This window comes from Asterias rubens, chromosome 3 (assembly GCF_902459465.1).
Source record: "Asterias rubens chromosome 3, eAstRub1.3, whole genome shotgun sequence".
Classification (NCBI taxonomy): domain Eukaryota; kingdom Metazoa; phylum Echinodermata; class Asteroidea; order Forcipulatida; family Asteriidae; genus Asterias; species Asterias rubens.
Window position 1 is genome coordinate 13,784,383 of NC_047064.1, and position 14,045 is coordinate 13,798,427.

The following is a 14,045-nucleotide window of genomic DNA, read 5'->3' on the forward strand; positions in this document are numbered from 1 at the left end:
TTGCAAATTTATAAACGGCATTCCGACAAATGGAATTTACAGCAAGGGTAATGTTATCGTGTCTTAGAGGAACTGGACACTGCTAATTACTCATAATGATTGTTAGCATAAAAACTTACGTGGTAATATACAATGCAATACAATGGGTTTTTATATACACGTGTAGCACCATTTCATTTAGACCACAGGTAATGAGCGATGGAGAGCTGTTGGCTGTATAAAACACTGTGAGAAACGGCTCCCTCTGAAGTAACGTAGTTTTTGAGAAAGAGGTTATTTCTCACTGAAATATTTGAATCAAAAAAGACTTCAGACCTGGAGCCTTTTATTCAGGCATCTGAGAGCACACATAATTGTGCAACAGAGGTGTGTTTTCTTTAATTGTTCTCTTGCAACTACGATGACCTTTTGAGTCAGAATTTTCATAGACTTGTTATTTTATGCATACTAGTCTTTGACAGTTACCAGACATGTCTAGTGCCTTTAAGACTTTAAGACGTACTGCGCCTTGAACACCCAGCAGGGTTGATATATGTGCGCATTACAAGTCTTCTTCTTATTATTATTACTATTATTATTATTATTACTCACATGCATTACTGTAGGCACTCCTTGTAGCTTAGTCTGCTCAATACATCGACCATCACTCACATCCCACAGACATAACTCACTGCAAGGTCAAGAGGTCACACATCAGGTTAAAGGTCAACATGAGAGAAATGTAAAACACTTGGAATCCAGTTAAGTAATTAGAAAAAATTAAGGAAAACCCATGATTTGGATTTGGATATATATTCTCAATGCTCGTACTAGAATTGACCGAGAAGAGAGAAGACAATGAAGACATTTCATTTTGAGATTTGGAAGGAAAACCCCAGATAATCAGAGAATTATTCCAGAAAAGTAGAAACTGAAAACCTAATCTATTACATGTACATGTAGTGCCCCTTTGGGATTCGGACCAGGCTCCCAGATGTGGAAGGTGAGGCAAGACACCACTACACAAACCTGATTGGGATGGGGGGGGGAGTTAAATTAATGTATGTTACACATAAAGCAACCGACCCGTTTTCTGCTGCACTGATGAAAGTGGATGACTCCCAGGATTCACTGGCTCTAGCGAGGCATGTGATCGGAGCGGAGTGTCCAAGAAGCATGTTTCTGGGAACCACCTGCAAAGAGAGAGACAGTGTGAATACAGAATGTTTTTTTAAAACTACTGCATCGACAGATATCACCAGGGCCCAGTTTCATAGAGCTGCTAAGCACAACAAAAAATACACGTATGTGTACTAGAATAAGGTTACCACCCAAACTACCGTGTCACGTGTGCATTTTGTGACTGGTATCCTGCTCATTTCTGCAAAGCAGAAAACTGTTGCGCGATATTTTTCTGCTTAAGCAGCTCTAAAGAAATATACTTAGCTTGAAATTTGTGTACTTCACAGGCATTTGAAACTATATTGGGTCTGGAATTTCTTCTTTCAGAGGGCAAGGCCACTATCATTTTGCAAAGGGCTCTTCCATTGGAATATCTTTGAAGGGATTTGTGTCATAATGATAGTAATCTGCTTGTGGCTTGGCATGGAAACATGATCTCTCACCAAGTTAGTAAACGCGTCTGCTGGCCATCACATCACAAATAAAAGCTTTAAAGGGTTTGACACATTTTGTAAATCAAGTTTTTGACCGAGACAAGAAACCCTATTCACTGTGCATGAAGAATTTTCCTGTAAAAGTTTCAGAGAAAGGGAGTGAAAAACACTGAGAAAGATTTTTGAGGAGAGATGCTGAAATAATTTTCTTCTCACTGAGACATTTCACTCATTTCTCAAAAACAACAGTTACAAGTGTAATGTAAATCAGTCAAACAAAATGTATCCAATCCCTTTAAAGTCTATAGGAAATGTTGAAGAGACATCGAGGCATGTAAACGAACCCAGTGCACTTATCAGAAAAGAGAAGGGGTTCGCCCTGGTGTTCCTGGTTGTGGCTGCTGTATGCACCCTTGTAAAACCTTATAAGGTGCTAAATAATTTGGTCTCAGAATTCATCACTGCGATAACTTATTTTTCTGATAGTTGGTATAATAAATCTATAGGAAATGTGGCCGAGGCACCAAGGCTAATTCCAACTTGGGCAACAAAGGCCATAGACAAGTTAATATTGTCACCTGCATGTTCTCATTGAGGTCCCAGAGGCAGATCTGTCCATCATGGCACCCAGTTATGATTGTTCGTTGGTCAGTGGTAACCAATACTGCTGATACGCAGTGAGTCGGGGCAGTACTCCCCCACAGCACTACAGGGATGACAAGTCCACTCGACATCGCTGTAGATGTTTTTTTACGTCAGTCTTGATTTTAAACAAGATGGAGAAATGTGAATCTGGAGGGAAATCAAAGAGAAATATAATAATAATAATAAAAATAACAAATTCTTATAAAGCGCAGTTCACAATAACTGTCTCAATGCACTTAAAGATGCTACGTCAGATTTTTGGCCCCAAACATTAAAAAATTGATTTTTTTTGAGTGAATGGTATTTCAAAGAGTATCACCCACTCTAACGAAATGTCTAATGACAGAAACTTAAAATGTTTCGTATCAAACACATAAGAATTGGTCACGTGATATATTGTCGGGATCCCGACTAATTTTGAGCACTTTATTTCACTGCTAAATTGGCGGACTTTTTCGCGCAATGGCTCAAATGAAAGCTTGTAACTTTCTCGACCCCCATCAAAATACCTATTGAATTTTAAATCAAAATTTTGGGGTCAAATCGGCCAAAAATCTGACAACGCATCTTTAACATTAGTGCCCAGGTCATAGACCCAATAACAATCCTTTAATCTGTCTCAGCTCCCTGTGGAGTATACAACCTGGGCAACTGTAGCGCTCCAAAGGCTTATTCATACACAATGTCAGCCTCTACCACCACAGGTACCCATTTATACCCCTGTGTGAAGAGAAGCAATTATGGTAAAGTACAATGTATCTTGCTCAAGGACCACAAGTGCCACTATCGGGATTCAAACCCACACTCCGGTGACTTAACTCAGAGCGTCACCACAGTGGAATGGAATCAGCAGCAAGCAGCACAAAGTAAAACAACGCACTGCAGCGTCACAACAAATAACATTCTACAGCAAATCAAATCAGTGCCCTTGATCCATCAGATGAATCGGTACACATCATGGCACTGACAATGTTTATCGAGCGACTGCCAACTCCGAAATTGTTCTTCATAAAGTTACACAGCAGACACGAGAGCACACGAGTTACACATACATGAGCTACGAAAAACGCCAAACAAATCTTGGCATCAATACATGGTTTTCTCTCCTAAGAAAGACAGGTACTTTCTCTGCAGAGGAACTCCAGCATACAGCACTTAGAAAATTGGGCTATTCTTTTGTATTTTATGTAAATGAACTTAAAGGGAAGGTACAGCTTTGGTAATTGTCAAAGACCAGTCTTCTCACTTGGTGTATCCCAACATAATCATAAAATAACAAGCCTGTAAAAATTTGAACTCAGTTGGTCATCGAAGTTGCGAGAAATTGATGAGAGAAACAACACCCTTGTATATTTGGTTTGCGGTAACACCATGTGTGTATCTACTTGCCAGGTAGAGTTGTCCTTAGGGAACTGTCTTGCTTTATTCTACTGCCGCGGAGTAGATAAACGGAGACTTCTCAGTTCTGAAAAGAACTGTCCTGCTTTTAACTATTACCAGGGCGGATGGTATAGAAATTAGACTGGACTACTACTTTAGCTTATAGGATAATTAACTGTACTGCCGCAGAGTCAGTTCTGAATTGGTCTCAACGTTTCAAAGCTAGTCGAAACGTCTCCTGACGATGACTAGAGCAAGCTAGTCGAAACGTTGAGACCAATTCAGAACTGACTCCGCGGCAGTACAGTTAATTATCCTATAAGCTAAAGTAGTAGTCCAAGTCTATTTTCTATACCATCCGCCCTGGTAATAGTTAAAAGCAGGACAGTTCTTTTCAGAACTGAGAAGTCTCCCGAACCTCCGTTTATCTACTCCGCAGCAGTAGAATAAAGCAAGACAGTTCCCTAAGAACAACTCTACCTGGCAAGTAGATACACACATGGTGTTACCGGCCGCAAACCAAATATACATTGATACCTCACCATGCAATGCCTCAAATCCTTTAAACAACACCCTTGTTGGACGAATTTGTGTGCTTTCCGATAGGAATGAAACACTTCTAGCTAGTTATTTTAGTGAGAAGTTACCTCTTTCTCAAAATCTACGCTACTCCAGAGGGAGCCACTTCTCACAATGTTTTATACTATCAACAGCTTTCCAATGCTCATTACCGAGTCAGTTTTTAAGTAAGTTAATATTTGTTTCTAGTAATTACCAAACGTGTCATTTAAAATAAATAACTCTGGCCAGTCTGGGGGCCACTTGTAAATTGTAGTTCTTTATGTACAAATACACTACACATTTTATTATGATAAAAAATGGAAAAGTTCCCGTATGGCGCTACCACTTTTTCATTCGATATGAAATAATATAGTATCTAATTTACCTCAATGAGATATCCCTTTTTCTAAAAATGAGTGAAAAAGTGGTGGCGCCATACGGAAAGTTATCCTAACAAATTATTACATAAAGTGTATCCCATAAAGTGCCAACACATTGTGTAAACCAACAAAATGATGTAAAACGAAACCACTGTACCACTGACGTGTATCTCAACTAAACTACACAGCCAACAATCGTACATCATCCACCGCTACTACTACTAATGTAATACTGCGTCCATGTCTTGCCAGCGTGTGCAGTGGTCGGCAATACACAAAATCACGCCCACAAAAACCATGGAGAAACGCATAGTAGTAAATTCGTTTTAAATCAAGCATACAGAGACAAAAACTTACGATTTTACATTGTTGAATGCTCCATAACAGTTAGCAAACTTACAGATTCAACTATGGCACCACATAATGGTTAAATTATGTGAAAAAATCGAGTGACACATTTTGATGTGATGTGCGTAGGATTTCGACCCAATCCGCCGAGTAGCAATACGGTCTTGCGGCCTATTCAACTCATAGGATTCTGCACGTACAAGGAAAACATACGGTAACCCGACTAACGTTATGGCGACGCATTCTCCTAGGTAAACAGTGTCGCTAAAAGAGATTATTAATCATCGCCATAATTAATAAACAATCGATTATCCTCTGTTTAGAGATCGTGGTTAATATTATTGTACTTCGAACCATGGAGGAAGAAATGTTCGAACCAAGCTTAGGAAGCACTGAGCGATGTAGTCACTATATAGGAAGGGTGTCATAATGAATTCACTCGCACTTATAATGATCTTACGTTATAAGTGCGAGCATGGAGCAATAAGGTGCGAGTGAAACCTATTTGGAAAATTAATCGATTTCCAGGTTGAACAACTTTGTTCAGATTATTGCAAGACAGCAAGAAGACTTGCTCGGAGCAGTGAACACACAGAGGAGGCCCTGACCTGCCGAGGCGTGTGCCTATAAATAAGCTTCACCAGAAAAAAATAGACTCTGTACTTGACGTTGCTTTTTAGTTGGCAACATATATTGGCAATTTTTTGTTGTACGCTCTGGCTGCGAACTGGTAAGAATTTGTTAATTTTTTAAAGAAATCTTGACAGTTTTAGGCGCGGCCTTTTCTAAAAATTATAATCCTAATTCGTCCTGTTCATTCAGTGAATATTCGTATCTTCGTTCATTTCCTCGCAACTACCTAGAGTACAATCACACAGTTCAAATCGTCAATTCATGCAGGGAACGCAGAACTTGACCGTGCAACTAGCGAGATTGAAAGGGTGCAGGGGGCACACCGAGACATGACCGGTCTGGCAGGCTAGCTGCCCCGGAGGTTCGGTCCCCAAATTATGGCAAACTGTGTGCACACATTGTTTTCAATTGTTGGTCCAAATTGGATATAATCATGTGTACAAACTTCTTCTAATAGCGCCCTCTTTTGAATCATCCTCTTTAGCCCATTAATCCCGCTGGGGGACCGAATCTCTAGCGGACAGAATTCCTTGGGACACAGGAATAGTCTGAATTTTTTCCCAGCGTGACTTTTGTTAAAAAACATTCTACAATAAGACTTTAAAAAGACTGCTTTGCATTGCCTTTTCTGAATTTTGTTTGCCCGTACTGAATAACAATGCTGGACTTTCCTAAGTTTTTTTTCTGGACTTAGGCTTACCCCTTGCGATTTGTTTTAATTTTTGGCTCAATTCGAATAAAATGCTGTAGGCCTACTTATACCCCCCCCCCTTGAAAAAAATTGTATTTAAAAATATCCGGTCTCAATACTTTAGTATACAGGGGTGGATTTCACAAAGAGTTATGACTAGTCTTATCTCGAGTTAGGACCAGTTACTCGTCCTAACTTAGGACTATCCATGCAATTTGTATATCTCCTATAGGACTAGTCCTTAGTTAGGACTAGTCCTAACTCTTTGTGAAATCGACCCCTGATCGTAGAGTTTATTAAAATTAAAATAAATTTGAGCAGAAAGTTAGTCGGATTGAAGACCAGGCATTCAGGGGGGACTCAAAGTCTGGTCGAAACCAGCGTGTTGATCACCCATTAGAACCTTTCTGGGGTGGCTAGTTCCGGCCCCTCGTACTTTCCCACACCCGGAGTAATCACCCTATCCTAATTTGGGGAGAGACATGTCTATAAGGGCACATTTTTATGTAAAAATTTTCGGACGTGAATTTTCACCACATGTTCTGTTCAACAAAGTTTATTCTTGATTATGTTGTGCCATAAAATTTACCATTACTGTTTTGTTTCCCCTTTTTTTATGCAAAATGGCAGCCGGATTGAATTGTGAAATATTTAAATTGTAAAATGTACACAACTAATGTTTCCGCTCAGGCTTCCACATTAGGGCCCAGTTTCATAAAGCTGTTAAGCATAAGATTCTGCTTAGAACATTTCTTAGCGAAGCAACTACGTAACTCAATGGACGGTTTTTGGCTGGTAACATTTAGCCCAAAAGCAACCGTTTTTGTGCTTAGGGCAACCGTTTTTGTGCTTAGCAAGTTGTTGTGCTTACATGCATTATGAAATAATTGGGCTCTGGTTTATGAACGTTGTGGTCAGTGACAACGAATGCTCTCGTTTAAAATTTGTTTTAATCAAAGAAAACCTTTAAAACCCATAACTTTAGGCAGACTGCCGGTGTTAGATGCAACTGTGTCCGCCATGCAATATTGTCCGCTCCGGACACTTTTGCATATGCAATCGTGTCCGGGGTTATGCAAAAACCGTCCGGCGGACATGTAGGCCTACAATGTACATGTATGTGGGCGCGTAAGCGAGCGTACATGCACTGAACCTACATAATATGGAGCATGAATATTCACATATTAATTTTATGATTGCAGCGAACACCAAACGGCCGAACATAATTCCCATGTCATTCATGACATGCACTTAGCTTGTAAAAAAATCGCGAACGTATTCCGTCGACCAATGGCGTTCAATTTACTGCAAGGACGGTTTTGCACAGGGGCGGACACAACTGTATAATTATGCAAATGTTTCCGTGTGTCCGGGCGGACACAATTGCATATGCAGCAGCGTCCGGGCGGACACGGTTGCATATGCAAAACCGTCCGGCGGACATTATTGCATATGCAATAATGTCCTCCGGATATTATTGCATAGAAGACATAATATAGCATGCGACACCGGCAACAGAGTCATGTTCCAAGTACATTATGGTATTATAGACACTTGACACTGTAATTGTCAAAGACCATGCTTCTCACTTGGTGTATCTCAGCTATGCATACAATAACAAACCTGTGAAAAGTTGAGCTCAACTTGCGTCAAAGTTGCGAGTAATAATGGAAGAAAAAACACCACTGTCACACGAAGTTGTGTGCTTTCAGATGCTTGACTTCGAGACCTCAAAATGTAATTCTGAGGTCTCGAAATGAAATTACTTATTTTTGTCGAAAACTACGTCACTTCAAAGGGAGCCGTTTCTCACCATGTTTTATACTATCAACCTCTCCCCATTACTTATTACCAAGTAAGGTTTTATGCTAATAATTATTTTGTCCACTGAATGCCTTTAACATACATGTTGACCGATAGAAAGAATTGGAGCCAGGCTTTCTCCCTTCCCTAGAGAACATACATCGTGTCAATTTCACCCTCGAGCACATTTGCTGCACACCCGAAGTTTTTGGTACTATACTTCCGTCTTGGGCTTATTGTTGTGTGTTGACAGAAATCATAAATTTCATCGTAAGGGATTGGCCCTCGGGTCATTGAAAAAATATATAATAAAAGGTGGGACAATAAACCGATAACATCATTTTTGCTTTCCTTGTGGGAGACTTTTCTTTTTTGATGGACACGGGCGAGAGAGTGGAAGTTAATTTCAGCTGTGTTCTCCTTCTCCGTGTAATGCATTTAATAATTTGATTTATTAATTAATTTATTTAAATTTATTAGTCACTAATTATTCGTTTATTATTCATTTATTAATGCAATGATCTCTTCATAAAACCCGGAACAGTTTATCGAATCCGAGAGTGCATCACATCACGTGGCCATTAGATTTGACTCAAGTCCCATTCCCGCATTCCTTGCCCCATTGTCAGAAAACTATTGTTTTATGATGCTCCTCCTATCCCCCAACCTGTTCCGCTAGTTGGCACAACCTTATTATTTCTAACTCAAAACCATACGATACAATTTAAGATAACGTTGTTCTAACAAACTTTTTCACTTAAAATAAAAAGGGTACTTCGGTTGACTGATATTAATAACATCACTTTCCGAGGAGCTTTTATTTTTTATTTTTATATTAATAAAAAACATTAAATAAATTTTAAAAAATGGCTGAATGTTTATTCGATGTTGTACTTTATAAGTGGAGAACAAACAAATAAATACTAACTAATAATAGTTATCAATTCTGTTTTGCTTTTCTAAAGCGTTACATATTTGTAGAGATGTATGGTTGAATTTTTAAATAAGACTCGTTTGACATGTACACATGTTGCGCCTAATAACAGTTTTCATTGTGCTGTGTGCTATAGTGCATTCAACCGTACCACAACACACCAGGCCAAACCCATTCTCGTAGCGATAAGCGTATATTTGGGCTCCGTGTGTTAAAACAACACACGGGACCAACGAATTTACGTCCCATCCGAAGGACGAAGCAATAACGGTTCAATCTATTACTTAAGTATCACGACCGTGGACATGAACCCACACTATGGCCATCACAAATACCAGAGCGTGTATCCAGTGCGCATGACCACTCAGCCACGTCACGCCACTACATCAGATGACTTTCTTTGCAATGGCTGGAGAAAAAGTGTAAAAAGGTCGTGTTGCTTTTTCTTTCAAAGAAAATTTCCTATATACTAATAATAACTGCTTAACTTATTTAATATAATATTCCTTTTTCAAGCAGAAAATACAGTTGTTACTCTTTGGGTTTTCTATGATGGCAAATTATGCTCAGGCTACTCTTGCATTGGTTAGCTTGTCAATCACTTAAACTATAATATGTACTGCTTACTACGAAGGGCTATTAGCGCCAGCAAAAAAATAAAATTCAAATCCGTTGTTACGGATTCGCAATCCGTTATTACGGATTCGCAATCCGTTATTACGGATTAGCAATCCGTAATAACGGATTGTTAATCCGTAATACAATCCGTAATAACGGATTGCTAATCCGTAATAACGGATTGCGAATCCGTAATAACGGATTTGAATTTTATTTTTTTGCTGGCGCTTATAGGCCTTCGTAGCTTTCAATCAATGGGAGACTTTGGAATGCTAGGTGGCAGCAAACTTACAAGGTAATGTACATTGTTTCGTAGTTCTGGGCACGCACACAATACCGAGAACAGTAGATTTTACCTGGTAGTTCTGCTGCCACCAAGCGTCCCAAAAGTCTCCTATTCTGCGCAAAACAAATTAAATACATAAATAAATACATACATAAATAAATAAAAATGGTTGGTCAATTAAGGTTGGATTTCCACCCATATTTACATCAAGGGATGGTAAACTGAAATAAATACCTCGTCAGGGTAATTATGACTGTTCACGCATGCTTAGAGTCACATAGTTACACTCCTTTGTCTTGTAAGCATTGCGAATCTTCCTCTCTTTCTCGAGAGATCCCAGAGTCCTTTCAACATGCTTGGCTTGGAAGACATTCCCCGACAATCCACGACGAGTCTAGCGAAGCATTCCGCTATACCTTCGTAGCTCTCCCGAACGGAAACCTCAAAGAAAGGGATGCCCAATTGTTGAGCCATATCCTCGCCTTCCTTTGGTGTAACAACCCGAGACCGAACCATGTCCATCTTATTCCCAACTAAGATTGTTGGAGCTCTGCTCTTCCTTAGTTGGTCAATGACTGCCTTAATATCAGTAACAATGTGGAGGCTTTTTGTATCAGTGACGTCATAGATGACGATGAAAGCATCCGCCCATTTCACAGCTCGTTCCAATGAGTTGCTGTTGGTGACACGTCCCTGTACAAAATACATTCAATTTAAAATCATCAGAAAATGCAGATAATTACCATTACAGTCGTGTGAATTCTCCTTGCATGCAATAACTGTTGTACGTACACTACTTGTGTACATGTGCGGGGCTTATCATTTCAAAAAAACCAAAACGTTCTGTTTATAAACAACAACAACAACACCGATCGCTGGTATCTTCAATTCTGAGCGGTCAAAATGCATTTGGCCTTGTTCATTCGTAAACCATCTCGGCTGGTAAACGCAGCCTGTGTTAGTCGGTATCCAAATCAATCACACTAGCCAATTATGCCCTCATTTGTACCCAAATACTCATTGATGAATAGAAGCAATATTAAAATCAAAGTGTCTTGCAACAAGACAGTCTGATTATTATCCGGGTTTTAAAACACACAATGAAAACATTTCCGCCGAGTCCAACTAGGTGTATCTCAACCAATGCAATGCATAAAATAACAAACCTGTACAATTTGAACTCATTGGTCGTCGAAGTTGTGTGCTTTGAGATGCTTGAATTCGAGGCCTCGAATTGGATTCAAATGGTTAATTACAAAATAACCTCATTCTCAAAAACTGCGTTACTTCAGAGGGAGTGCTAACAATTCTTTTGAGAAGTAGTGTCCAGTGCCTAAATTAAGTGTTTGACACGACAAACTCCATCATCTTTCTCCTATTATCTGAATTTAGGGATTAATATGGGGGGGGGGATAACTCTTTATGACGAATATTGTATTTATATATCTATGTGTTTGAAAATAGGTCACGATGTCACCTCGTGTTGTGTCAGCCCCACTCCCATGTCAACATGGTCAGTATACACTGCATTTACCTGCTGCATTTCCAACGTTGTGTCCAATATTTCCAGGCTGATCCTCTGCCCGTCAATCTCAACATCCTGCTGATAAGTATTCTCTGAAAATGGCAACCAAAATAACACGAGCTTTTTACTTAACGTTCTGGGGAACCACCTGTTTCTATTAAATCCCCGGATAATCTTCCAGCTATGTCGGAATGCATCCACGGTTGTATGTATAGCTTATCAAACAAGTAAAATATCAGAACAACTTAAAGATAGTTCCGTCCGTGAAGTGTCCTTCCGTTCGATCTAATAGCTCTGTAATGTATTTCACTTTAGATGGACGTTTGTAAACAAGTTATTTAAAACAATCTAAACTTTGATTTAAAGGCACTGGCCAGCACTACCGGTAATTACTCAAAATAATTATTAGCATAACATCTTACTTGGTAACGAGTAATGGGGAGCTGTTCATTAGTATAAAACATTGTGAGAAACGGCTCCCTCTGAAGTAAGTAACGTATTTGATTTCGAGACCTCAGAATAAGATTTTGAAGTCTCAAAATCAAGCATCTGAAAGCACACAACTTCGTGTGCCAAGGGTGTTTTTTCTTCCATTATTATCTCGCAACTTCGACGACCAATTGAGTTCAAATTTTCACAGGTTTGTTTTTTTATGCATATGTTGAGATACAACAATGGTCTTTGACAATTACCAATAGTGTCCAGTGTCTTTAAAAACAATCTAAATTTAGAATCAATAATAGACAAGGTTTTGTATTTTAGTGGAATGCTTGATGGTTAGGATCCTACCTTTGTTTCTCTCATAATCACCGATGAATCTTCTTGTTAAGTAACGGACCGTCAAAGCTAGAAAAAAAACAATAGTTGATAATGAGAAACTATCGATGGTTGGTAGTTGACAAACATTCACAATTTAAACAATTAGTTTACGTATTGTTTTGGCAGACAGCCTATTTCCAATCAGCTAAAGCCTTATAATCAATATATATAATATTCAAGCACTTTTAAGCCTTCTAATTCTGGACATTCTTTACATTCCAAACGTCAGTCATATCCGTACCCAACAATCTTTTTGGACGTTACAACATTTTTTGAACATTATTGATATCTAGATGCCGGGCCTATCAACAAGCTTCTGGCCGATTTATACCTTCCGCCCAGGTAGTAGTAAAAAGCAGGACAGTTCTTTTTTTCTAAACTGAAAAGTCTTCCGAATTCTGAAAATCTACTCTGCCCTAGTAAAATAAAAAGCAAGAGAGTTCTCAAAGTACAAAATCTACATAGCAAGTAGTTACGCAAAACTTGATACCACCATCGATACCTGAATCCCATAAACAAGCTTCTGGTTAGTACAAATCTGATCACCTCAGGATTTCTCTGTCGAGCGCAGTTCACATTGTTTTATAATTCGTTTGAAACTTGACATTATTTCGATGATGTTTGGAATGAGGGGATGAACGACAAAAAAAAACAGTTTTTGTCCACGGAACTCAGGAGCTTAAAGACAGTGGACACTACATGTATTGGTAATTTTAAAAGACAATTTTTCTCACTTGGTGCATCTCAACATTATGCATAAAATAGCAAACCTGTGAAAATTTGAGCTCAATCGGTCGTCGAAGTTGCAAGATAATAATGAAAGAACAAAACACCATAGTCACGCTAAGTTGTGTGCTTTCAGATGCTTGATTTCGAGACCTCAAATTCTTAGTCTGAGGTCTCGAAATCAAATTCTTGGAAAATTACTTCTTTCTCGAAAACTACATCACTTCAGAGGGAGCCGTTTCTCACAAGGTTTTATACTATCAACCTCTTCCCATTACTCATACACAAGAAAGGTTTTATGCTAATAATTTATTTTGAGTAATTACCAATAGTGTCCATTGCCTTTAAGTCACGAGTGCGCTTGACCGCTTGGGCACGAATAGTGGCCGAGAGAGAATTTATCTAAAAAGTACTGAGTGGACGGTGCTATTTATAACACACAGCGGTGTTAGGGAAAACCACTCACAGGTACAAATAGTTTTACGCATCATGTATACTGTTGTTTTAGTCATGTGATGTTTTACCATTTTTATACGCATTAATAGCACGTCCAATGAAAATTTTTGTAAAGTGAAGGGGTGTAAAAAGAAACCTGGCCGATTCATACTTCAATAACTGCATAGGCCTAGAGGCGCTGATTAGTTGGAAATTGTATACCTACAAACTATAGCATTAATGTTCAGTATTGCAACTTACCTGTCTTCCCACATCCCGATCGTCCCAACACTGCTACTCTTAGCCTGTCTAGTTTCCTCCTATTACTGCTAGACATGACTGTTTTCACAACATCAAACAGCAACATGGATGTTCCCACCATTGGCAAGACCAGTTTGATAACAGTTTATGACGGGGGCAGACAGGACTATTATGACTTTATAGCACTGCGTTGAGTGTGTGTTATGGGTTAAGCAAAGACCATGGCCCCAAAGGTACCTTATTGTCTGGGTGTGTGAGGTAGTCAGGTCAAAATAAACAGACAAGTATTTGTATTGAACTCTAAAGCAGTCCAAAAATCCAAACCCGGTGAACCCAGTTTTTTATTTTATCGCACAAGCATTCTAGCTCAAGATAGCGTTATTGACTATCTAATCATTGATAAAT

At 39.1% G+C, this 14,045-nt stretch overlaps 2 protein-coding genes across 4 annotated transcripts in view; both read right to left on the reverse strand.

Annotated features, from left to right (window-relative positions):
- The window catches only part of LOC117287878 (WD repeat-containing protein 7-like), a 39,861-nt gene extending 34,809 nt beyond the window's left edge, over nt 1-5,052 (reverse strand). For all 3 annotated transcript variants that reach the window (XM_033768470.1, XM_033768469.1, XM_033768471.1), the window contains exons 1-4: nt 4,919-5,052; nt 2,174-2,387; nt 1,066-1,172; nt 592-670 (exon numbers count right to left, since the gene is read on the reverse strand). In XM_033768470.1, coding sequence (XP_033624361.1) covers nt 592-670; nt 1,066-1,172; nt 2,174-2,329 — 342 coding nt within the window. In that variant the 5' untranslated portion in view covers nt 2,330-2,387; nt 4,919-5,052. The remainder of the gene's footprint in view (nt 1-591; nt 671-1,065; nt 1,173-2,173; nt 2,388-4,918) is intronic.
- Nucleotides 5,053-9,815: 4,763 nt separating this feature from the next.
- Nucleotides 9,816-13,776, reverse strand: LOC117288517 (ras-like protein family member 11B). Its single transcript, XM_033769406.1, has 4 exons — nt 13,641-13,776; nt 12,189-12,245; nt 11,409-11,491; nt 9,816-10,567 (listed from the first exon to the last, which is right to left on the reverse strand). The coding sequence occupies exons 1-4, from the start codon at nt 13,759-13,761 to the stop codon at nt 10,148-10,150; spliced, it is 681 nt and encodes a 226-aa protein (XP_033625297.1). The 5' UTR covers nt 13,762-13,776; the 3' UTR covers nt 9,816-10,147.
- Between the last annotated feature and the right edge of the window lie 269 nt (nt 13,777-14,045).